The sequence below is a fragment of the Phyllobates terribilis genome, unplaced genomic scaffold (genome assembly GCF_046119375.1).
Source record: "Phyllobates terribilis strain yellow unplaced genomic scaffold, ASM4611937v1 Scaffold_2__4_contigs__length_985480577, whole genome shotgun sequence".
In the NCBI taxonomy this organism is placed as follows: Eukaryota; Metazoa; Chordata; class Amphibia; order Anura; family Dendrobatidae; genus Phyllobates; species Phyllobates terribilis.
Genome location: NW_027362762.1, coordinates 614524015 through 614547495, shown reverse-complemented (window position 1 = coordinate 614547495; position 23481 = coordinate 614524015). Strand labels below are relative to the sequence as shown.

At 44.1% G+C, this 23481-nt stretch overlaps 1 protein-coding gene across 6 annotated transcripts in view; it reads right to left on the bottom strand.

The window, feature by feature from the left end:
• Positions 1-23481, bottom strand: part of ANKS1A (ankyrin repeat and sterile alpha motif domain containing 1A) — a 260678-nt gene that overhangs the window by 180942 nt on the left and 56255 nt on the right. For 3 of the 6 annotated variants that reach the window (XM_073666518.1, XM_073666520.1, XM_073666519.1), the window contains exon 4: positions 9373-9426. The exons of 2 other annotated variants lie outside the window; for them this stretch is intronic. In XM_073666518.1, coding sequence (XP_073522619.1) covers positions 9373-9426 — 54 coding nt within the window. Of the gene's footprint in view, positions 1-9372; positions 9427-10849; positions 10898-23481 lie in introns of those variants that run through there. One more of the 6 variants, XM_073666523.1, reaches the window with a different exon arrangement.

The following is a 23481-nucleotide window of genomic DNA, read 5'->3' as shown; positions in this document are numbered from 1 at the left end:
GGTCCTATATAGCTACCTTCCTGGTGAGACTGGTATGCAATGTTGGCTGCAGGACTTGAAATACGGCACCCTCAAGGTTTCTAGTTAAGACGTACAGTCTTTTGCTAGTTGAGGGATCCGGTTCCCTGTATGCAGCCTGACCCCTCCACCTCCCGGTAGATGCGGGCATACGGGTGGCCTTCTGCACGGCCTGTACCTCTAGGGTCCCTTCTTCTGTTCCTGGAGCCTTCCTGTTCCCTCTCCTCTCTTCTCTCCTTCTCAGGCTTGGGCCTCACTGACTAATCCCTCCTCTGGAGCAGAGCTCCTACAGAGCCTCTGCTCCTGTCACTTTCCTCCTCACTACTAATCTGTCTTTCTAAGATGGCTTCTCTACTTATATCTTCCTTCTATGTGCTCCCCTTAACTACGTCCTCCACCCACACCCACTATATGGTTCCCCTTTACTAGGTTCCCCCCACTCCAGCCAGGGACTGTGCTCTCCCGTAGGAGAAATCTCGCCCTGCCCTCTGAAGTGTGGTGTAATGAATGCAGGTGTTAGGGTCCTGAGCTGTACTCCTTCCTTACCTGAGAGTGAGATACCACACCTCTGGGTGAGATGCAGTACCTCTGTGGCGACCGAACCCTCAGGGGCGCCACAGTAATATCTCTGTATGTGACATAAAAAATGATATTGCTTTATTCAGCTCTGGAGCCACTACTCCATGATGAGGGCAGCTCACAAGCTCAAACTGGTGAAATATCCGGTTTAAACCTCAGTGGCACTTTTATTACTAGGAAGTGTAGGGGGTCTACTTTTCTACTTGGATCACAAATATGCATTTTTATAGCATAAATATTTATTTTGATTTAAAATGACTTATGTTGACAGCCATTTTGACCATCAGATGTTTACTTTCAGGCCATCTTGACAGTAGACATCATTGTTTGAGGATAGCAGCGCTAGTAACCATACATCCCGCCATGCTATAGTTCTATTAAATTAGAATCAGAAACATTTGAACAATAGAGCTACAATTATTACATTTTGGCTCCTCATATGCTTAAATCACGGCCTGCTGGGTTAGCTGATGATTGGAGTTGTTTTATACACAGAAAATCTGTGCCTGAAATCTGGAATTTACACATCCGTGTTTTGCAGTCTTTGCTCGGACCATGATGCATAGACTGGTCGCGGGCCGCCTAACCCGAACTTGAAAGCCTCATAGGCATACACGAGGCTGTCAAGTTTTGGTCAGGAGACCCATGGCCAGTCTATGCATCATGGTCCGAGCAAAGACTGCAAAACACAGACGTGTGCCACTAGCCTAAAGGAGATTCAGCAGCAAAAGCAGATCACAAAGGGCAGGTTTGCAGTTTTCACCCAGTGCATTACAGTAATTTTGCTATGTAGCAGTCAAGGAATATCTGCCTGCCTCAGGATGTTGCAGATGATCCTCACGACATAAATTTCAAGATCTAAAAGTCATTTTAAATGAGAAAATGAGCATTCATAGGAAAGTTTGCTCATAATTATCGGCCTGTGTAAATATGCCTGTAATCACCCAACAAATGAGCAAAACCCTTATCCTTCAAATATTCCGATTTTTATGGCGGTATAACAATGATTGTCATCAGCAGTCCTGTGTGAGCAGAAACTGGGCTGCCAATAACATGCATAGAGAACGATCCATGTTAGTGTTGTTCTGTACCTAACATTGTTCATCCACCTGTGTATAAAGGCTAGTAAGCCAGAGCTGAACAGCTTTAATATAATCTATTGGCACTAGTTACTGGCCTGAAACCGGCAAATGTAAATGGTCTATAACAGACTTCAACCAAGCATTCCGAGTGATTTGAGTACAGAGCCAAACTGTGCTGTTAAAGCACCACTCCAGCATTTTGGTGTTTTTTTTTTCACCACTGGAGTGGTGCTTTAAACATTAGTCCCCTGCTGGTCATATACAGCGCCGGCAAAAAAAAAAAAAGTAACATGTAAAAGACACGTCATGATTTCACTTCTTAAAAGTGCACACAATGGGAGATATAGTCACAAACGGTCTAATAGCAACAAAGGCATAGTAAAATGTAAATACTAATTAATGACAAAACACTATTTGTAACAAAAAGATCCACAATAAAACATTTGGATTTTAAGATTTTGTGATTTCATTGAACTTGTAAAGCTGGAGACCGATGGGAACGGCGGCGAAAACCGATGAAAACACCGGAAGGAGAGTATAAAACAGGGTGCTTTAAAGAGTACCTGCCTTTTCACCTAAAAATAAGACTTGTATGGCAAGTATGGTTTGCTGCCTTCGCCCCCACAAAAATTGAACATTGCTTTGATGCACAGACCAGTCAAGATTCCCCTGCACTGCAACTTGAGTCCACTCATTTTGAGTGGATGGTCCCTCTTCATCAGCATTCTGCCATCATTAGAAGTATTGGAGGAACTATTTTTGCCTCACCGCCCAGCATGCAATGCTCCTGGCAGTGTCCAATGGCTTTCCTAGCCTGAACTGGAATCTCATCTCTCCATTATAAGCCTGTATGTAATTTGCCAGACAGGAACACAGGAGCAAAGAAACAAAGACGTCCGCATCTTGCTGTATCCAATCTGTAGTCTCTGCTGCTAGAGATGGATTGCACTTGATAACAGGCATTGGACAGCAAGTTATACAAAAAGAAGACCACTACTATGGACTGATTTTTCAGGCAGAAAATGTAATTTTAGATAAAGCACACTGCAATTTTATTGGGTGTTATATTAGCCATCAGATAAGCCAAATGTCAACTGAAATGGCGGGCTCATAAGCAGTGCACCTGCAAATATCTCCCTGCCTGCATCTGCCAATGGCAGGAATTATTCCCATTAGCTTCTGACTATCACAGTGACCAAAAGCTCAATATTTGGTATCCATTTTTTTTATCTCTTTTTTTTATATATTTTTTATTTCTTTATTTGCCTTTAGCTAGAATTAGGCTAGGTCTTTCTTTAACAGTAAAAAATAAAAAAAAGTTACTACTGTTATGTTAGGTTTACTAGCAGGGCAGGGTGAAGAGGTAGGACCTGCCTAGGGCGCTACCTCTTGCCTACCCCCAAGGGGGACGCACTTTGAAAAAAAGATTGCTGAATGCCTGCGGCCGCCCGGCACTTTCCTCCGGCAACAGGCATTCAGCACAATGGCAGGCATACAGGGGAGCGGTGTCAGTCACTGACATCGCTCATCCCTCTCTTTGCCTGCGCCCCCGGCAGTCGCTCCCTCCCTGCACTCAATTGTATTCGCGTCTGTCAGACTCAAATACAACTGATGTCGGTGCCTCCTGGGACAGGAGTAGAGATGCAGTAATCAACCACCTGCTCCACTAGAAACTCCAGCAAGACGCATGCCACTTTCGGCCTGCACCTTGTTAGAAAAGACACACGCAGGGGACATTGGATGGCGCAATGGAGTGAGGTGGATGGGGGCCTGAATTAGGCGAGTATAAGCTTTTTGTTTGTTTTTTAGTCTTATATTACTGTGGGGAGGGGGAGTGGGAGTGAGACCAAGTTAAAGCTTTTTGGTAAAGCTTGTCATTCTACTGTTTACCGAAAATGGGGTGAGGGCTACAAAGAAGAGAGTCCAGTACCTAGAGTCAAACATGGTTGAGGTTCAAAGAAGGTTTGGGCTTGCTTTGTTGCCTCTGGAACTGGGTGCCTTGACTGTGCAAGGCATCATGAAATCTGAAGATTATCAAAGGATTTTAGGTCGCAATGTCATGCCCAGTGTAAGAAAGCTGGGTTTGCATCCTAGGTCATGGGTTTTTCAGCAGGACAATGACCCAAAACATACAGGTGCATCTCACTAAATTAGAATATCAAAAAATTCAGTTCTTCAATACAAAAAGTGAAACTCAGAGTTATTACAAACAGAGAGCTCTATTTCAAGTGTTTATTTCTGTTAATGTTGATGATTATGGCTTACAGCTAATGAAAATACAAAAGTCATTATCTCAGTAAATTACAATAATTAACAAAAAATACCTGCAAAGGCTTCCTAAGCACTTAAAAAGGTCCCTTAGTCTGTTTCAGTGGGCTCCACAATCATGGAGAAAAGTGCTGACTTGACAGATGTCCAGAAGGCAGTCATTGACAAACTCCACAAGGTCCCAGAGTTCCAATTTTCATTTGGAAATCAAGGTCGCAGAGCCTGGAGGAAGAGTGGAGAGGCACACAATCCAAGCTGCTTGAGGTCTAGTGTGAAGTTTCCACAATCAGTGAGTTTTTGTTATAAAGTATTCTAATTTACTGAGATGATGGCTTTTGTATTTTCATTGGCTGTAAGCCATAATCATCAACATTAACAGAAATAAACACTTGAAATAGATCACTCTGTGTGTAATGACTATATAATGAGTTTCACTTTTTGTATTGAAGAACTGAAATAAATTAACTTTTTGATATTCTAATTTTGTGAGATGCACCTATACTTCAAGAAGCACCAGAAATGGATGGAAACAAAGCGCTGGAGAGTTCTGAAGTGGCCAACAATAAGTCCAGCTCTAAATCCAATTGAATACCTGTGGAGAGATCTTAAAATTGCTGTTGGGAGAAGGCACCCTTCAAATATCAGAGACCTGGAGGTATAAGAAGCTTGTTAATGGTTATAGGAAGCGATTGATTGCAGTTATTTATTAAAAAGGGTGTACAGGTCAAATATTAAGTTGAGGGTGCCAACAACTGTCCGTCCTATTTTGGGGGTTTATGTGAAATTATGTCCAATTAGCCTTTTTTACTGTTTGAGGGCCATAATACTGTATGGGGTGCTGTGGGGGTCATCATAGTATAACATAGGTGCCTTTTTGGATATCATACTATTAATGGGGATCTGTGGTGGACATCATACTATATATGAAAGGCGGTGGTGGACATCATACTATGGGGGGCTGTGGTGGTGACCATACTGTTTTTGGCAGCTTGTTGTGGTTATCATACCGTATGGGCTGTTGTGGTGACCATCATGCTGTGTAGGTGGGACAGTGTGAAGAGCAGTTGCAAATTGAAGAGGACAACGTGGTGTGCAATATGAAGTCATAGTGTGAAGAGGGGATCACAGAATGGATATGGAGAGGGGACAGCATGAAATGGAAGGCACAATATGGAGGTTAGAATGGCGGGGGGACAGTGTTGAGATATAGAAAATGTAATGGAAAATTTGAGAGGGGAGAGTCATGGTATAGGCTGTGGTTCATAAGGGTGGATGGTGCGATGGTCATAGATGATAATGGTAGACTGTGTAGAGGTCATATATCATGGAAGGCTTATTTAGGTCATAACATGAACAGATATTTTTATGCCAAGGGCATTTTAATAACACTTTTATTTTTAAGGGCACTTTGTGGGGATGTGCTGCAAAAGACCAGAGAAAAAGGAGGTCTGCAGAGACTAGCTGTGGATGTGAAATGTCATCATGGCATCTAGACAAGATGGAGATGAAAAAGACAATTACAGTCATGCTTTATTAGTTGCTATAACTATCCTTGGGTTCTACATTTAAAATATAGGACATCAGGGATGAATATTGCTTATTTTTCCCCTGTACTGTGTAAACGGTCCGCAAAAAATGATTGATTCTATATCTAACTTTGAAATTGAATTCCCGGTTAAGTCACATCCCTAAAGTACACCACTGTTTTGTTTTTTTTTTACTTTTGCTGAAATTTTTGTGAAAAAAGGTAACAATTCTAGTGAAAGTGGTCTGAGTTTTCTACCTAACCCATTGGAGAGGAAGCTGCATTAGGGGTTTTGTTACCTTAGTCTTTGACAGAGAAAGCAAAGATTAAAATTCTGTGTTCACAATTCTCTTTTGACAAAGAGCGCTTGCGGCTTGAAACGCATCGAAAAATGGCAGCATTCTTTTTTGTGAACACACAAAGATGCTTCATGTACCTGGGAAAATAAAATGCACTTTTTTGGACTTTATCTGTGAGCTGGATTTTTCTGCTTTCTCTATTGAATGTTGCACCCTGCCCAGGTGCTGTCCGTGCTCCAGAAGTGTGGAACTGCAGGTGGTGAGCTGGATTTACTTCTGTGACTTTGACTTAGTCTCTGACCCATTCCTTAGCTTTGAGGTGTGGGGGCGCTATTGGCTTCATCTGCCAATGCCAACAAAATACTTAGTACAGACCCTGTTTACTAGTGTTAGATTAGATTAGCATTTTTTTGTTTGTTAGGCATTCAGCTAAAATAAAATAATGTCCAGCAGAATATTCTCCGTGGAGCAGGCATACACCCTGCTTTGCTCTGGCACTTCCGGGAGTGAAACCAAAATCTGCTTCTGAAGCAAAACAGTTTTCAGACAGCGATGACTCCTCTTCCTCCACGGGATCCCACAGCCCGATGGTAGTGGAGTCAGTCATCACTGCTGAATCGTCTGCTGAATCGTCAGAGGTAGGACCAAGTTCTGCAGTCCCCACTCCATTGTGGTTTCCCTTCAAATTCCCCCTTTTTCAGCAACCCATGGATTAAAAGTAGATGTCACCAATTTTAAACCCCAGAAGTCCTACAATTAATTACCCACCAAAAGAATTTATATGCCCGATAATATATTATTTCCCTAAAACTCACTGCCTTTCATTCCCGGTTCATGGATCAGCCACAAATGTCCCTGAAATAAAAAAAAATTTAGGCTTTACCCTCAACATGGGTTTAGTAAAAAAAAAAAATCCACTCTCCGTTCCTACTGGGCAACAAGATCTGTCCACTGCATTTGCAACTGTCATGACCTGAGCCCTTCGTGAAGCCCTAATGAGACTTCCTTCATTTTAATGACAATTACCAAGCCTTCTCAAGAAATTACCCCAACTACGACCGTCTTAACAAATTGAGACCCCTAATTTCCCTCCTACAAGATTCATTTTTAAATTCATATATTCCTGAGAAAAATGTTAGTTGACAGGGCACACGTGCACTTTTCTAATTTATAAAAGGTAGGGACCGCCAAATAAACCCACCAGACAATTGGCATCTTGAGTAAAATTGTCTGGGAACTAATGGCGCCATTTCTTCACCAAGGATACCACGTGTACACCAACAATTACTACAAAAACTAGTGCAATAAAATTTGAGGTGTGTTCCTCACAACGTACAAAAAACATTCATGAAAAAGTGACAGTGGCAAAAAATGCAAATTGTAATTTTTCAAACTTGTGTTGCATCAACTGCATAAAAAATGGTGGTATCAAACTGCTCACTACCTACCTAGATAAATACATTAGAGGGTATAATTTACAAAAAATACATTAATGGGGTTTTCTGCTATTCTTGAACCACACAGGCTCTGCAAATATGACAATCTATTCCAAACAGAGCCAAATTTGTGTTTCAAAATTCAAATCGTGTCCCTTCTGTTCCAAGTCCTGCCATTAGTCCAAACAGAACTTTTTGACTACATGTGGAGTTTCGCCACGCTTGTAAGACAGTGGGTAAAAAACTGCGTGGTCCACTTTTTGGTGATACCTCTTGCAAAATGAGAAATTTGGGGTTAACTCAAGATTTTTCTGAAAAAAAATTAACTTTTTCAATATGACGACCTAATGTCATCAAATTCGGTGTAGTATCTATTGGTCCAAAATGCTCACTATACCCCTGAATAAAATCATAATTTGCAGGAGCCTACGTCATCACCAGCTCTGCAAATCTTGTGCATACGCGCCACTCATTTCAGCAGTGTCACTGCGCCTCTGTAGCCGGGTGTATGCTTCTCGGCATCAGAGGCACAGTGCACATGACCGGAAGTGCAGAAAATGGCTCACGTCCATGGAGGAGCCGAAGAATAGCCGGACTCAGCAGGAACAAGACTCAGCTGGCAAAATGACGTAAGTGAAAAAAGCTGCACGCATGCATGAGATTTGGAGGAACTGGCCATGACGTTTGCTCCTGCAAATTACGCTATAACGCCCACAGGGGCAAGATAACATGGAAGGAGGGCTGACTAGTCTGCAGAAACTAACACCCTATGGACTAGTCAAGCCCTAATTAGCATAGCAAACAGGGACCTTAACAATGCTTTTTGTAAACCTCGTTTTCACTTAATGTTATACAGGGCTCGTTAGGCAAGGAATTTAGTCCTACTTAGGTGAATGCTGCTGGGTTGGAGGGCATGGGGGACCTGACAGATTCCCTTTAATGGAGCAAAAGAGGGGCGATTTGAACTTTTGTGGGTTTTTTTTCTTTTATACTATTTACTGTACTTAATAGTCCCCTAAGGGGACTTGAGGCTGCGATCATCTGTACAGCGAGGGACAAATGTACATCATATGTCGTGAAGGGGTTAATCATAGTGGCCTTCAAAGAAATACAGAACATTGAAAAACCTATGACGTAAATAAAAACTGGAAACCCTAAAATGCCCTGTTTGGAGCCACACTATAAATTATTTTGCATGTAGAACATAACCCGAAAACCACTAGGACTCGGTTTTCTAGGTTCGAAACCTATGATCCAGTTTTGCAAAATTAGAGGGTTTTGCATTATTTCTTTTTTTTTTTTAAACAGTTTTAACTCTTGATATTAGGTTACCTTTAAAAAAAAAAAAACTGTCAGGTCCTAGCTACCCTCTACACTGCCCCCATAGCATTTAGTGTTGCAATGTGCATCACTAACCAGCTTTTTTCATTAAAATTGGTGCAGCTATAATGATTTTATAATGTTTAATATACTTAGATCTTACCTGCTCGTTCAGTCATAGGGGTGTGATTCTCATATTCAGTCATGGGCGGGCGCAGCATTCACTCACTGCTGGCGATGCCCCTGTATTTGAATAGTGCTCCCAGCAAACGCTGATATTATGGGGAGCATTTGTACATGGCCGGCCGCCTGTTAAGTGATGCTGTGTGATTACCATGCCCTATGTTCCCGCGCTTGTGCAGTGAGGCTGTGGAGTTTGCAGCTTCACTGTGCACGCGCGGGGAACAGAGCCTCATAGTGCATGTGCAATGAAGCTGGTAATCACACAGCCTCACTGCGCAGGTGGCCGGACATATACAAATGCTCCCCATAATATCAGCGCTTGCTGGGAGCACTATTCAAATACAGGGGCAACGCCAGCAGTGAGTGAATGCTGCGCCGGCCCATGACTGAATATGAGAATCACACCCCTATGACTGAACGAGCAGGTAGGATCTAAGTATATTAAACATTATAAAATCATTATAGCTGCACCAATTTTAATGAAAAAAGTTCGTTAGTGATGCACATTGCAACACTAAATGCTATGGGGGCAGTGTAGAGGGTAGCTAGGACGTGACAGGTTCTCTCTAGGTAGGATTCAACATCCTGAAGCTACAGGGTAAACATGTAAAATGGATTAACATAACGCACACACAATGTTTCCAGGAAAGTGGTGTACACACCTTGGCATTCACATAGGGATGGAAGGGGCCATACTTTTTCACTTCTGGGCCATTCTAAAATATAAAAATAAAATAAGGAAAGGAAGAGGATAAAATAAAACAAGTGCAAAAAAACAAATAGATGAGCTTCAACATCTCAGGAAATGAAACCAGAATTAAAATATATTTTTCATTAAGACGTTAAATGGAGTCTGTCAGAACAAAATGACTGTTCACACCAAGAGCAGTACCTTGTAGGGAACGTAGACGTAATAAAAATCTAATTTCCAGGGTCGGAATCTGTTGCGGTGTTTTCCAGAAATAGTTCTTTATGGAAATAAGCTCATAAGATACTTTGTAACCCTTGTCATGGCCAAGCAGAGCAGTCCAGTGCACCTTTACACCTACTTGTTTTCCATCAAACTCTGCCCTCCTCCGACTTATGTATAGCAAGATCATCTGTCAATCAAGGAAAAGGAAGTGGGATAGATGCAAAATAGGCAGTTGGGAAGGTGCAATGAGCTGCTCGAACACACAAGGAGTGCAGAGCGCACCTCAATAGAATATTTGAATGAATAATGTTTTCTGGCAAAATCATTCTACAGGTATAATTTTAATTAGGGCTATGGACCCAGAAGGTGCTGTGATTAGTTTGAACTGTCTTTTTGTGTTGTTAAACTCCCTTTAATAAAAGCAAGTAAAACTGAGATGAAGAATGAAATGTGCAGTACTTAAATGGAATCTGTCAGTAGGATAAATCCTTCCAAGTAATTCATGTGGGCATGTCGGTCATAGAATAAAATGATACTGATGTACGCTTTTCTTATATGCAAATAAGCAGTTAAGATCTATCGGCACTGATCTGCATGAGAAGGTGTTTCCAGAGCTTATTTTAAATGAAAGGTGGGGTTACTGGTGTGAACCAAGTAATAGCTGACAGTTTGCTCTAATGTGTGTGATTATACACAGCTGTACAGTCAGATCAGAACTACCACAGTACAGCAAAGCTAAAAGAGTACAACAGAGATGAACCTTGTGTCATTGCAAGCACATTTGAAGTGCTGTCAGCTCTGCTTCCCCACACTGGCTGCCTCTGAGATGGAAGCTGAAGCACTAACAGGACACCTGCAGTGCAAATGTGTTTGTAATGAGACAAAGATCACTTCTGCTGTACTGTGCTTGTACTAATCTCACTGCAAAGCGGTGTCTGATTTTGAGTACAAACTGTCAGTCATTACATATCTCACACTGGTACCGCCTTCTTCTTTAAAATAAGCTCTGGAGGAAGATCTGTGTCTGGTGCAAAGATCTTAATAGCTCATTTATATATAAAAAAATGTGGATTTACCAAAAACATTCATTCATCGGATCGCAGATATCAAGGTATCATTTTGTTCAACTTTATATAACCTGTATGCTTATATGGACGACTTAGGAGGGTTGACCCTACTGAAAAATTTCCCAAATACCTATGATAAAAATGACATGGCTTCCCAACCTTAATATTGGTAAAACCTTCTGATCTGTGGAGATCAGTTTTCAGTAGTGATTACCACTGCAGGATTCCAATAAAAAGGAATACCTCTGCTACAAAGCTAAGTTTCTTCCCCTCTGGACTGTGAACTATGCACAGGTTACAGAGCAAATCATTTACTCACTGAAGTCAGCTGACTAATAGGTACTTTCTGACTCCGCTTTTGGTTGTCCATGTAGCAGCAGTAAATGAAATCCCTGTGCTGATATTAACCACTCCGAGCAGCAGGAGAAATATTTGCCCAATGATTAAAAAAAGTTAATCATTCCCTTTAAAGGGGTGGCTCGAAGTCAAGTTAAATTTAATTCGAAATCCCCATCTATTTAGTACCATAATCTAAATAGATAGGGATTTAGAATGAAGGCTAGTGACGTTACTGGTCTCCTGCATACAGGGTATTCAGATACCGCTCTTCTGCAGGCTGATTATTACTGATCTGGGTCGACAACAGAGCAGAAACTGTCACTGTGCAGATCACACAGTGCATAGCTCACAGTGAGGGACAGAGCAGAAACTAGCACAGCACCTGAAACAACAGTCACTGATGACCGTCAGGGGCAGTGACCGTGACCGCAGCCTCTGCCCCCAGTGAGGATGCACTGTGATTCTCACACGAAGAGTCATAACACAGGAAATAGGGAAAAATACAATAGCAGTTAGTGTAGGTAGGCAACAGTAGGAATTCTGGCATTTAGCCTCGGCTCATCCTGACTGCCCTGGTCCGGTGGCAATCAGGGTAATGGCTCTGGGGTTGATGTTACTTGTGTAATGTCCACTGACATCAAGTCCAGGGGTTAGTAGCAGAGAGGTGTGTCAGACACCCCCATTACTAACCCCGTAGGTAAAAGAAATAAACACATAGAAAAGTCTTCTAAGCGAGCAAGCCGCCAGCTGTGAACTGCAGTAACCTTAATGATGTCATCACTCGTCACTGCCGCTGGTTCTTGCTCTACTCTCTGTGTTATGGCTGCCATGGTGAGCGGTCAAGTTACTGATTTCACCACTCGTCACAGCCTCCGGATATAGAAGAGTCGGAAATCGTCATGGGACGTCCATGTTATGGATTGAAAGCGGACCCTGTGGATTATTTTTTTGCTAATGGGGTAAAAGAGTAATTGTTGGGGAGTGCTTTTTACAATTAAACGACTTTTGTATGTGTGTGTATTTATTTCTTTTGAGTATGGGGTTAGTAATATGGGTTTCTGAAATACACCTCTCCATTACTAGGGGCGGCTGAGAGCTGGTATAATTAGTCTGGGAAAAGGTCAATATCCATGGGCTCTTCCCAGCCTATTAATATCAACCTGCAGCAGTCTGCTTAGCCTTTGCTGGTTATTAAAAAAAGGGAGGACCCCACAATTTTTTTTCAGTCCCTCTTTCTTAATAACAAGCAAAGGCTACACAGACAGCTGGGAGCTGTTATTAATAGGCTGGGAAGCTCCATAGATATTGGCTGATTAAATGTTGGGTTTCCTTTGAGGTGTGTGTGTAAAATTCAGACGTATAGTGCATGTGCCGTGCAATTTTTTTCTCGTACCCATTGACTTGATTGGCGAGTGCGATCCGATTCTCGCAGACAATCACAACATGCTGCGATTGTTTTCGCAGTCCAAACTGAGCCGAGAAAAGATGAGCACTGATTCATTTACTAATGATTTACTACTATGTTTGCTCACATTGCTATCTACCTACCTGTCATGCCCAGCACGATTCTTCCCCGACACAGAGTGGTCACAGACCTCTCCTGCAGGGGATTCAGCTGCCTCTGCTGACGTCACATCGACTAAGTGGCGACTTCTTTTCCGGAGCGGAAAAGAAGCACTCTGTCGATGTGACGTCAGCAGAGGCAGCTGAATCCCCTGCAGGAGAGGTCTGTGACCCCTCTGTGCCAGGGAAGAACGGCACCCGGCACAACAGGCAGGTAGGTAGCAACTTAGTTTTTCACATAGTCTTGGTTATACCCTTCAAAGTACGATATTTTCCATGCCAAATCTATAAAATCAGAGTTTGACACAATCCATGGATATATCAATGATCAGTAAACATATGGCTGACAGCATAAATATGGCCTAAAACTAGATTAGGATTGAATATATTCAGCTGTCATATGACCTCAGCTGAGGGAGGAGTGAGGGGTCTGGAAGACCTCTTTATAACATCTCATCTATCGAATATGCAGGTCAGACCCCAGAAGTAGTAATGAGTATTCCAGATCTGTCCATCATTCCTGCAGCGTTCTCCGCCAGAAGCTCTCACGGATCTAATTTCTAACAAGTGCAGTTACTTGTGAAAGTATTCATTTGGAATTTTTGTGTTTTGCTACCTCACAATCAGGAATTTCACTGTTTATTTTGAGGGTTTGCATCTGTTCATGTAAAGAACATGACTACAACTGTGAACATTTGTTTTCTTTTTACAGTGAAGCAAGCAACAAATAGGACAAAATAACTTGAAAACTTCAGTGTGGATAACTATTCACCACCTTTTGCAGCAATTACAGCTGTAAGTCGCTTTGGACAAGTCTCTATGAGCTTTACACATCTTGCCACTGGGATTTTTGCCCAATCCTCAAGGAAAAACTGCTCCAGCTCCTTCAAAAGTTAGATGGTTTCCTCTGGTGAGCAGCAATCTTCAAGTCTGACCACAGATTCTCAATTGGATTAAAGTCTAGGCTTTGACTAGGTCACGCCAAAACTTTTACATGTTTTACACTCGAGTGCTGCTTTAGCAGTATGCTTTTTGTCATTGTGCTGTAGGAAGGTGAACCTCTGTCCCAGTCTTAAACCACTGACAAACAGGTTTTGCTCCATCTTCCCCTCAGACTCAGACCATTTTCCCTTGTCCCTGCTGCTGCAAAACACCCCCACAGCATGATGCTGCCATCACCATGTTTTACTGTGGAGATGGTGTTTTTAGGGTGATTAGCTGTGTTGGTTTGGCACCACCAGACATAGCTTTACCTTGGAGGTCAAAAAGTTTGATTTTGGTCTCATCTGATCACAGCACCTTCCTCCATATATTTGGATAGTCTCTCACTTGTCTTTTGGCAAACTCAAAACAAGCCTTACAATTTTTGTGTCTAAGTAAAGGCTTTTTTTCTGCCCACTCTTCCATAAAGTCCATCTCTATGAAGTGTAAGTGTACAGCTTATTGTGGTTATATGGACAGATACTCCAGGCTCTGCTTGGAAACTCTACAGCTCCTTCAGGGTTTCCTTTGGTCTCTGTGCTTGCTCGGGTTGAGAGTTCTGGTGGGCAGCCCCCTCTTGGCAGGTTTGTTGTGGTACCATGTTCCTTCTATTTGATGATAATGGATTTGATGGAGCTGGATGGTGGATGATCAGAGATTGGGATATTTTTTTTTTTTTTTTAAATAACCCAACCCTGACTTGTACTTTTCAACAACTTTGTCCCTAACTTGTTTGGAGATCTCCTTAGTCTTCATGGTGTGCTTTGGTTTGTGGTGCCTCTTGCTTAATGGTATTGCAGCCTCTGTAGTCTTTCAGAAAGGTACAGTTAGGTCCATATATATTTGGACAGAGACAACATTTTTCTAATTTTGGTTCTAGACATTACCACAATGAATTTTAAACAAAACAATTCAGATGCAGTTGAAGTTCAGACTTTCAGCTTTCATTTGAGGGTATCCACATTAAAATTGGATGAAGGGTTTAGGAGTTTCAGCTCCTTAACATGTGCCACCCTGTTTTAAAGGGACCAAAAGTAATTGGACAGATTAAATAATTGGAAATAAAATGTTCATTTCTAGTACTTGGTTGAAAACTCTTTGTTGGCAATGACTGCCTGAAGTCTTGAACTCATGGACATCACTAGACGCTGTGTTTCCTCCTTTTTGATGCTCTGCCAGGCCTTCACCGCGGTGGTTTTCAGTTGCTGTTTGTTTGTGGGCCTTTCTGTCTGAAGTTTAGTCTTCAACAAGTGAAATGCATGCTCAATTGGGTTGAGATCAGGTGAATGACTTGGCCATTCAAGAATATTCCACTTCTTTGCTTTAATAAACTCCTGGGTTGCTTTGGCTTTATGTTTTGGGTCATTTTCCACCTGTAGCGTGAAATGACGACCAATCAGTTTGGCTGCATTTGGCTGGATCTGAGCACACAGTATGGCTCTGAATACATCAGAATTAATTCGGCTGCTTCTGTCCTGTGTTACATCATCAATAAACACTAGTGACCCAGTGCCACTGGCAGCCATGCATGCCCAAGCAATCACACTGCCTCTGCTGTGTTTTACAGATGATGTGGTATGCTTTGGATCATGAGCTGTACCACGCCTTCGCCATACTTTTCTCTTTCCATCATTCTGGTAGAGGTTGATCTTGGTTTCATCTGTCCAAAGAATGTTCTTCCAGAACTGTGCTGGCTTTTCTAGAGGTCTAGCCTTTTTATTCTTGATGCTTATGAGTGGCTTGCACCGTGCAGTAAACCCTCTGTATTTACTTTCATGCAGTCTTCTCTTTATGGTAGATTTGGATATTGATACGCCTACCTCCTGGAGAGTGTTGTTCACTTGGTTGGCTGTTGTGAAGGGGTTTCTCTTCACCATGGAGATTATTCTGCGATCATCCACCACTGTTGTCTTCTGTGGGCGCCCAGGTCTTTTTGCATTGATGAGTTCACCAGTGCTTTCTTTCTTTCTCAGGATGTACCAAACTGTAGATTTTGCCACTCCTAATATTGTAGCAATTTCTCGGATGGTTTTTTTCTGTTTTTGCAGCTTAAGGATGGCTTGTTTCACCTGCATGGAGAGCTCCTTTGACCGCATGTTTACTTCACAGCAAAACCTTCCAAATGCAAGCACCACACCTCAAATCAACTCCAGGCCTTTTATCTGCTTAATTGAGAATGACATAACGAAGGGATTTCCGACACCTGTCCATGAAATAGCCTTGGAGTCAATTGTCCAATTACTTTTGGTCCCTTTAAAAACAGGGTGGCACATGTGAAGGAGCTGAAACTCCTAAACCCTTCATCCAATTTTAATGTGGATACCCTCAAATGAAAGCTGAAAGTCTGAACTTCAACTGCATCTGAATTGTTTTGTTTAAAATTCATTGTGGTAATGTCTAGAACCAAAATTAGAAAATGTTGACTCTGTCCAAATATATATGGACCTAACTGTATATATATACTAACACACCATGTGACCAGGGCTGTGGAGTCGGTAAGCCAAACCTCCGACTCCTCAATTTCCATTACACCGACTCCCTCATACATGGCTCATGTTTAAAGAAGTTATGGACTACTTTATATTATTCCCCCAATGTATCCCCCCGGGGCTCCTAAGACTTTTTGTAAATACCTTCCGTTGCAGATAATGCCTGTGAGCGGTGCTATCGGTGGCCGCTCACAGGCATCACGTGACCCCGCGCTGACGTCACGACAAGTGAGGTGTGACTCAGCGCTGGCTGCTGGGTTGTGGGCGGGGTTACTCCCCACGTTACACCCTGCATCCACCGCACGGGGAGAGGCAGAGAGCGCAATGGATTCCGGGTGTGATGCGGGGGGGAACCCCGTCCACAGCCTGGCATCCACCGTGGAACCAGGAGGACAAAGACCCCCGGCTGCTGCCAGCACTTGTTCTGACATCAGCGGATGTCAGAGGCGGCAGCAGCCGGGGGTCACGTGATGCCTGTGAGCGGCCAGTGAAAGCACTGCTCACAGGCATTATCTGCAACGTAAGGTAATTACAAAAAGTCTTAGGGGCCCTGGGGGTATACATTGGGGGGGGGGGGGGGGGGGGGAGTAATATAAAGTAGTGGACAACCCCTTTAAGTGATAAATTTACTGTAGCAAAGATTCATCTCAGCTAAAAGGACCCTTAGATCATGAATAGGACATTTCATAACTTTCCCAAATTCTTATGAAAAAATATTCCCACAAACTGCATTGAACTACTGTACCCAATTTATTATATATTTTAGAAGTCAGAGTTGGTCCATTTTATACCGATTCCACCAAAATGGGCTCAGACTCCGAAGCCCTGCATGTGACACTTAGATTGCACAGACGTGGACTTCCTTTCACTAAGCATGTGATGTATGAAGGTAATGGCTTGCACCAGAATTTCTTAGGGGATTCAACGCAAAAAGTGGTGAATACATATGTGCACATGCCAATTTTTTGTCATCTGATCCCATAAATTTAATTTATGCATATATTTTCTCACTTCACCAACTTAGACTATATAGTGCTGATGCAGCACACACACAAATTGAATTTGGAAAATATTTAAACACAGGTTATATAAACAAAATAGGTAAAAAGCCATTGGGGGTGGAGGGGTGAATAGTTTGGTTGTGTTACACTGTGTATGCCAGAATGGAAGAAGAGTACCCATCAGGTGCCCGGGAAATCTGGATGGCGTGTGTTCTAGTGTGTGACCTAGTGCAGGCATTTCACTGGCCTATCAAAATGGCGACTGGTGGCAGTGAAAAGTGTGGTGTGGGGTGTGCTTGGCTCAGTGTAAGCCTATTACGATAGGTGAGTGGATGAGTGAGAGTGGGAAGCAGAAACACATTTACAGAGGCATCAGAGGTAGGCGTGTCACAAGCGAGTGGTGTTCATGGAAAATTTGCGGCAGCTATAGTGTTGATCCTGACATACAACTAATATGCTTCAGTCATTCATGATCATGTGGTTAATCAGCAGGAATCATAGTTATCTCCAATGATGACAGCTGCAGCAGGAGCGGTGCTGATCCTACAGGTGTGCTAGCCAAAAAATGAAAATGTTTGTCACACAGTATGACGATAACACCCAACTGTGACTTATTTACACCACTGGCCAAGAACTAGTCACAAAGTAGGCAGTCCATTGATACAGTGAGTGTTTTATTTTTTTATTTATTTTACTCACTTATATAGCGCCATTAATTCAACAGCGCTTTACAGACATTGTCGGCACTGTCCCCATTGGGGCTCACAATCTACTTTCCCTATCAGTATGTCTTTGGAATGTGAGAGGAAACCGGAGAATCCGAAGGAAACCCCCACAAACACGGCATGAATATACGAACTCCTTGCAGATGATGTGTCTCCACTATGCTAATATTGCTGGCCAGGGGCTGAAAAAAGCATCCGGTGCAGAGTCCTAAATGAGTTTTTCAAATTGATGTGTGTAGTATATTACACGGTCAAGTTATTGAAGGGGTCTGTGGCTCCCAAATTCTTGCTATATGGTGTGGAAAGTCACATGGAAAGGACAAGATTAAATCCTAGCACTATAAACCCTGATGAGGTTCACCTGGCTAGCAGTGCAAATAACCAGGCTATGTTTTCACCTTAGTTCAAGCCTGGAAAGGGAGATGAGCCATACCTGAGAAGAGACTGCACAGTATGCTTACAGGAAATCTGTCAGCAGGTTTTTGCTTTGTAATCTGAGGACAGTATGAGGTAGGGTCTGAAACTTATTTCAGTGATGTGTCACTTATTAGGCTATGTTCTGTTTCAATACAATGAGTGTTTTATTTATTTATTTTACTCACTTAAATAGCGTCATTAATTCTACAGCGCATTACAGACATTATCGGCACTGTCCCCATAGGGAATCTAGATTGTGAGCCCCAATCAGTATGTCTTTGGAGTGTGGGAGGAAACCAGAGAACCCAGAAGAAACTCACACAAACACGGGGAGAACATACAAAATCCTTGCAGGAGTTTCTCCTTGTTGTCCTTGGTGGGATTTGAACCCAGGACCCCAGCCTTTTAACACTACAGGACTACAGCTTGTGTGCATCCTGGTCCAACTGCACCCAAGCACTGCTTAACAGCTTTCTGTCTGTAATGCACACGCCCGGGCTGAGCGGCGTGTGCGTGTGATTGTAGTGATTCCACTGGACCGTGCCGGAGAGTGAATGCCTGGAGGGGCGTAACTAGGTATTCACCCGATCCGACCAGGGTCGCACGACGGCATACGACGCCAGTGCACCAAGGAGGAACCGAGCAGAGGGACCAGGTGCTACTCCAGGACAGACCCCGGACACAGCTGTTGACCCACACAGGGGAATACAGGAACAGACTGGTAGGCTGGCACACAGACTGGTGGGTATAGGCAGGCACAACTGGTATGCAGGCAGGCGGGTATGCAGGCAGGGGGGTACAGGCAAGCACAGCTAGAGTGCAGACAGGGAGGCACTAGCAGGTAGGAACACAGGCGGGATAGGACCCAGTACACACTGGGACTCAGGAACAATACAGGCAGAGGGGTACAGGCAAGCACAGCTAGAGTGCAGACAGGGAGGCACTAGCAGGTAGGGACACTGGCGGGATAGGACCCAGTACACACTGGGACTCAGGAACAGAACCACAGATGTGGCGGACAAACAGCAGAGTGAGGCCGCCCAGAGAGGTGAGCGAGAACAGGGCAGGACAAGGCCGCCTGGAGCGGTGAGCAAGAGTAGAGCAGGACAAGGCCGCCTGGAGCGGTGAGCAAAGGGTCAGAGCTGAGCGAGACTGCCGGAGCAGTGAGCAAGAGTAAAGCAGGACGAGACCGCCTGGAGCGGTGAGCAAGAGTGGAGCAAGACTGCCGGAGCAGTGAGCAAAAGGATAAGAGCGGAGCGAGACTGCCGGAGCAGTGAGCAAAAGGGTCAGAGCGGAGCAAGGCTGCCGGAGCAGCGAGCAAAGGAGTCAGAGCAGGCTAGAACCGCCGGAGCGGTAAGCAAAGGAGTCAGAGCAGGCTAGAACCGCCGGAGCGGTGAGCAAAGGAGACAGAGCAGGCTAGAACCGCCGGAGCGGTGAGCAAAGGAGACAGAGCAGGCAAGGCTGAGCAGGGGGGACAGGGCTCTGTTCACACGGAACAGACAGGAAGGGAAAGGCAGAGCCAGATACCCACAGGGTACTTGCAGTGAAGTAGCGAGTGGACCACAAACTCACAAACGGGAGTACAGAGACAACAAGCAGGAGTTAGGTACGAGTTCAGACTCTGCAGAAAAAGGAAGGGAACGGACAGAGGCAAAACAGGTAAAGGATAGGAGAGAGTTCAGACTGGAACTGAGTGTACGGAGGAGACCGACACTGCAGCGAAATACAGGAGCGGGTCTGGGAATACGGCCCCCAGAGAGGCAGGATGAACAGGCAAGGAGCGTGTTCAGACAGGACAGACAAGATACAGGAGCGGGTCTAGGTAATCGGCCCCTAGAAGGCGGGAGGAACAGGCTAGGAGCGTGTTCAGACAGGCCTGGAAATACAGCCTCCAGGATAGGCAGACAAGAGAACACAGACAGGACTCAGTTCAGACACAGGAACTGATACCGCAAGGCAGGAGACATAGACAGGACTCAGCTCAGACACGGGAACTGATACCGCAAGGCAGGAGACATAGACAGGACTCAGCTCAGACACGGGAACTGATACCACAAAGCAGGAGACAAAGAACGGGACCTGGCACCTTCAGAGTGCAAGCACACACTGAATGAAACACTATGCTCAGGCAGGGATAGATGGGAGCAGCTGAGCTATATACCAGGTGACAGACAGCAATAGGCTGAGGACGCACAAGGGGTGTGACCCACAGCAGGTACAAAAAGCAGGAAGTGATCGGGCGCCGCCCTTAAGCAGCAGAAACAGACACAAACAGACAGCATGGAGGGAAGCCAGAGAGACATTCTGGACTGGAGATCAAGTGCGCGCTCTTGCACAGTGGGAGATGGACCACCATGCAAGGACGCCGCCAGGTATGTTACACTGTCAATATACAATGTACAAAAGAAAGCTGCTGATCAGGGGTGTGAGTTGGGTTAGCTTTCTGAGATCGGCTACATATGCTGTTCTCTGATGAGGTAGCAAAAACCTGGTGACAGATTCCCTTTAAAAACTTCAAGTATCTCTAGGACCGCGCCATGCCATTGTCCCTGGGAAAGGTGATCCCATATGGCGGTTAAGTCACATGTTACAACCTTACAAAGCTATTCTTCACTCAGCTTAGCTCACAAAACACCGCATACAGGTTTGCAACCCATTAACATAAACAAGAGTGCTCTCATTCAATCACAGTGAATATCCCAATTAAAGCACAATTTCCAACATTTAACAATCTATTTAATTCTCGGAGACCACAGAGCTCAGGCCAACAGCCCTCCTCTACCAGCCCTTTAATTTCTTCTTGCACGTGCATGATGTGTTTCCGTCTTACAGATGACGACAAAAAATGAATAGCAAAACAGCCAGTTGTATATCCAAAAGAGGGTGAGGCACAACACTAGTCAAGCACTGTGGATCACCTGAAAAGACCAACAGCAAGACGTGGCAAATAGGAGAAAACAGAGTTCAAAATTGGTTAAAAAAGTACAATGTTTATTAGGTATCATTAAAATGTAGAAGTATTCTAGACAAGAATGATAAGACAAAAAGACAGAAGTCCACCTTTAACAAAAAAAAACCAAACATGTATATAAAGGTACAATGTATACAGCACGTGCTTATGTGGCAGACAACCCCTCTACAACACCCTGTAAGGTTTTTGTACCTGCGATGGGGGGATTCATAAGTCTGCAGCCACACAGAGTGACTGCAGTCTTATCACTTTTGACTAGTGTTGAGCATTCAGATACTGAAATATCAGGTATCGGCCGATATTCGCGGTATCGGAATTCTGATACTTTTAGAATATCGTATACCGGAATCGGAAGTTCCCATAATGCAATGAGCCAGTTTCATTTTATTCAGCCAATGAGGATCCTAAGAAGTGTGGGCACATACTGTTAGGCATGTAGGCATCTTAACTAATGGCATGGCTGTGATTGGCTGCTGAAATGTCATGATGCACTATAAAAGCCGCCGCCGCCATTTTGAGCTCACTCTGCTGTGAATTCAGTTAGGGATAGGACGCTGTTGTTCTGAGGGACAGTTTTAGCTACCTATTTGGTCTATTCTGCTTTACCCAAGCTACATTATAAATCACTGTGCCTTGCAGCGCTAGTGCACAGTTCTCTGTGCTGTTCACCGCTGTCTGCAAGGTCTGTGTGTGTGAGTGCAGCTCACGCTGTAGTGTGTGCTTCAGCCACGTCTTGTTGTAGTGCGCTCAGTGTGCGTCACTGCCTCATACATTTTCCTTTTTTGCTAATTGATCATTTTTCCTGATTTCTCCTATTAGTGTGGTGGTTCCATCCGTATTCAGCTAAATTGGTTCCAAACACACTATATAGGAGTAGATAGAGAAATTTTTTTGGTCTTGCAGCGCTAGTGCACAGTGCTCTGCATCTGTACTGTTCACCGCTGTCTGCAAGGTCTGTGTGTGTGAGTGCAGCTCACCCTGTAGTGTGTGCTTCAACCACGTCTGGTTGTAGTGCACTCAGTGTGTGTCACTGCCTCATACATTGTCCTTTTTTGCTAATTCATAGTTTTTCCTGATTTCTCCTATTAGTGTGGTGTTTCCATCCGTATCCAGCTACATTGGTTCCAAACACACTATATAGGAGTAGATAGAGGAGCCTTTCTGCAGCATTGTGCCCTGCAGCCCCAGCCAGATTAGTATTAGCCTATTTTTTGTAGCCTCATCTATTGCATTGTAGGTTACCTGCTTGCATTGTAATAGCTACAAAAAATTTGTGATACTATCGGTATTACATCCTTGGGCACATCCAGTGTCTTTTTGTGACAAAAAAAACCTAAATAAAGTTCACCAAACACTCCACTTTACAGTTGTGTAGGCCACATTAGCTCATATTAAAGTATAGTCCACACTTTATAAAATTATTGTTTCTTATACCTGTTAGCAGCTGCTCAGGAATAAGCACACTAAGCCCTTAGTACTTTTCTGCCTATCTTTATCAGTCTACCAAGATGAAGAAGGCAGGGAGTAAGGCATGTGGTCATGGAGTGTCTGAAGGGAGAGGACGTGGGGATTCTGTGCCTGCTGCGGGCACCAGTGACTCAGCATCCCCCAGTTTTACCAGGGAACAGTCCTTTATGCGCAGCTTTGTAGGAGCTAGCCGTACCCCACTGCTGCGGGAGGACCAAACTGAAGCCGTTGTCGGATGGATGGCAGCAAACGCATCGACTTCAATTAGTTCCAGATCCTCTCAGGTCCTGAGCACTGAAGAGCACCCATCTGTCTCTTCACCACTTGCCAAATTGCCCAGGCAGTCAGAGAGCCCTGGACAGGGGCCATCTCTACTTCTGTTCTCAGAATCTCTTGGCTTGGAAAGAGGGGGCCAGCCAAGCAGAATTAGAGAATTTGAAGACTAGGTAGTATACAGTGATGCGCAACCGTTTTGTCTCTCTGAATCTGAAGAGGCGGGTGGGCCAGTGCCTATGGTCAGCAGCACACCTCAGTACGCATCTGATGATGAGACTCAGGTGCCACTTTCTGGTGCATACTGTGCTGTCAAGACTACCCAGGAGAAGCAGTTGTTTGAAGAGGGTGGTGTAGATGATGAGGTCCTTGACCCATCATGGAGTGAGGGACAGGAAGGTGGTGGGAGCAGCTCTGAGGAAGAGATTCCCCGAACGGCCCAAAAAGGAGGGAGAGGGAGGGGGCAGACTTGGTTGCCTGTAGCCTCCACTTCGGCACCCATTAGGATCATGGCTCTTCCAAAATCCAAAGCGGGCGCTCCCAAGACTTGCAGTGCCTGGTCCTT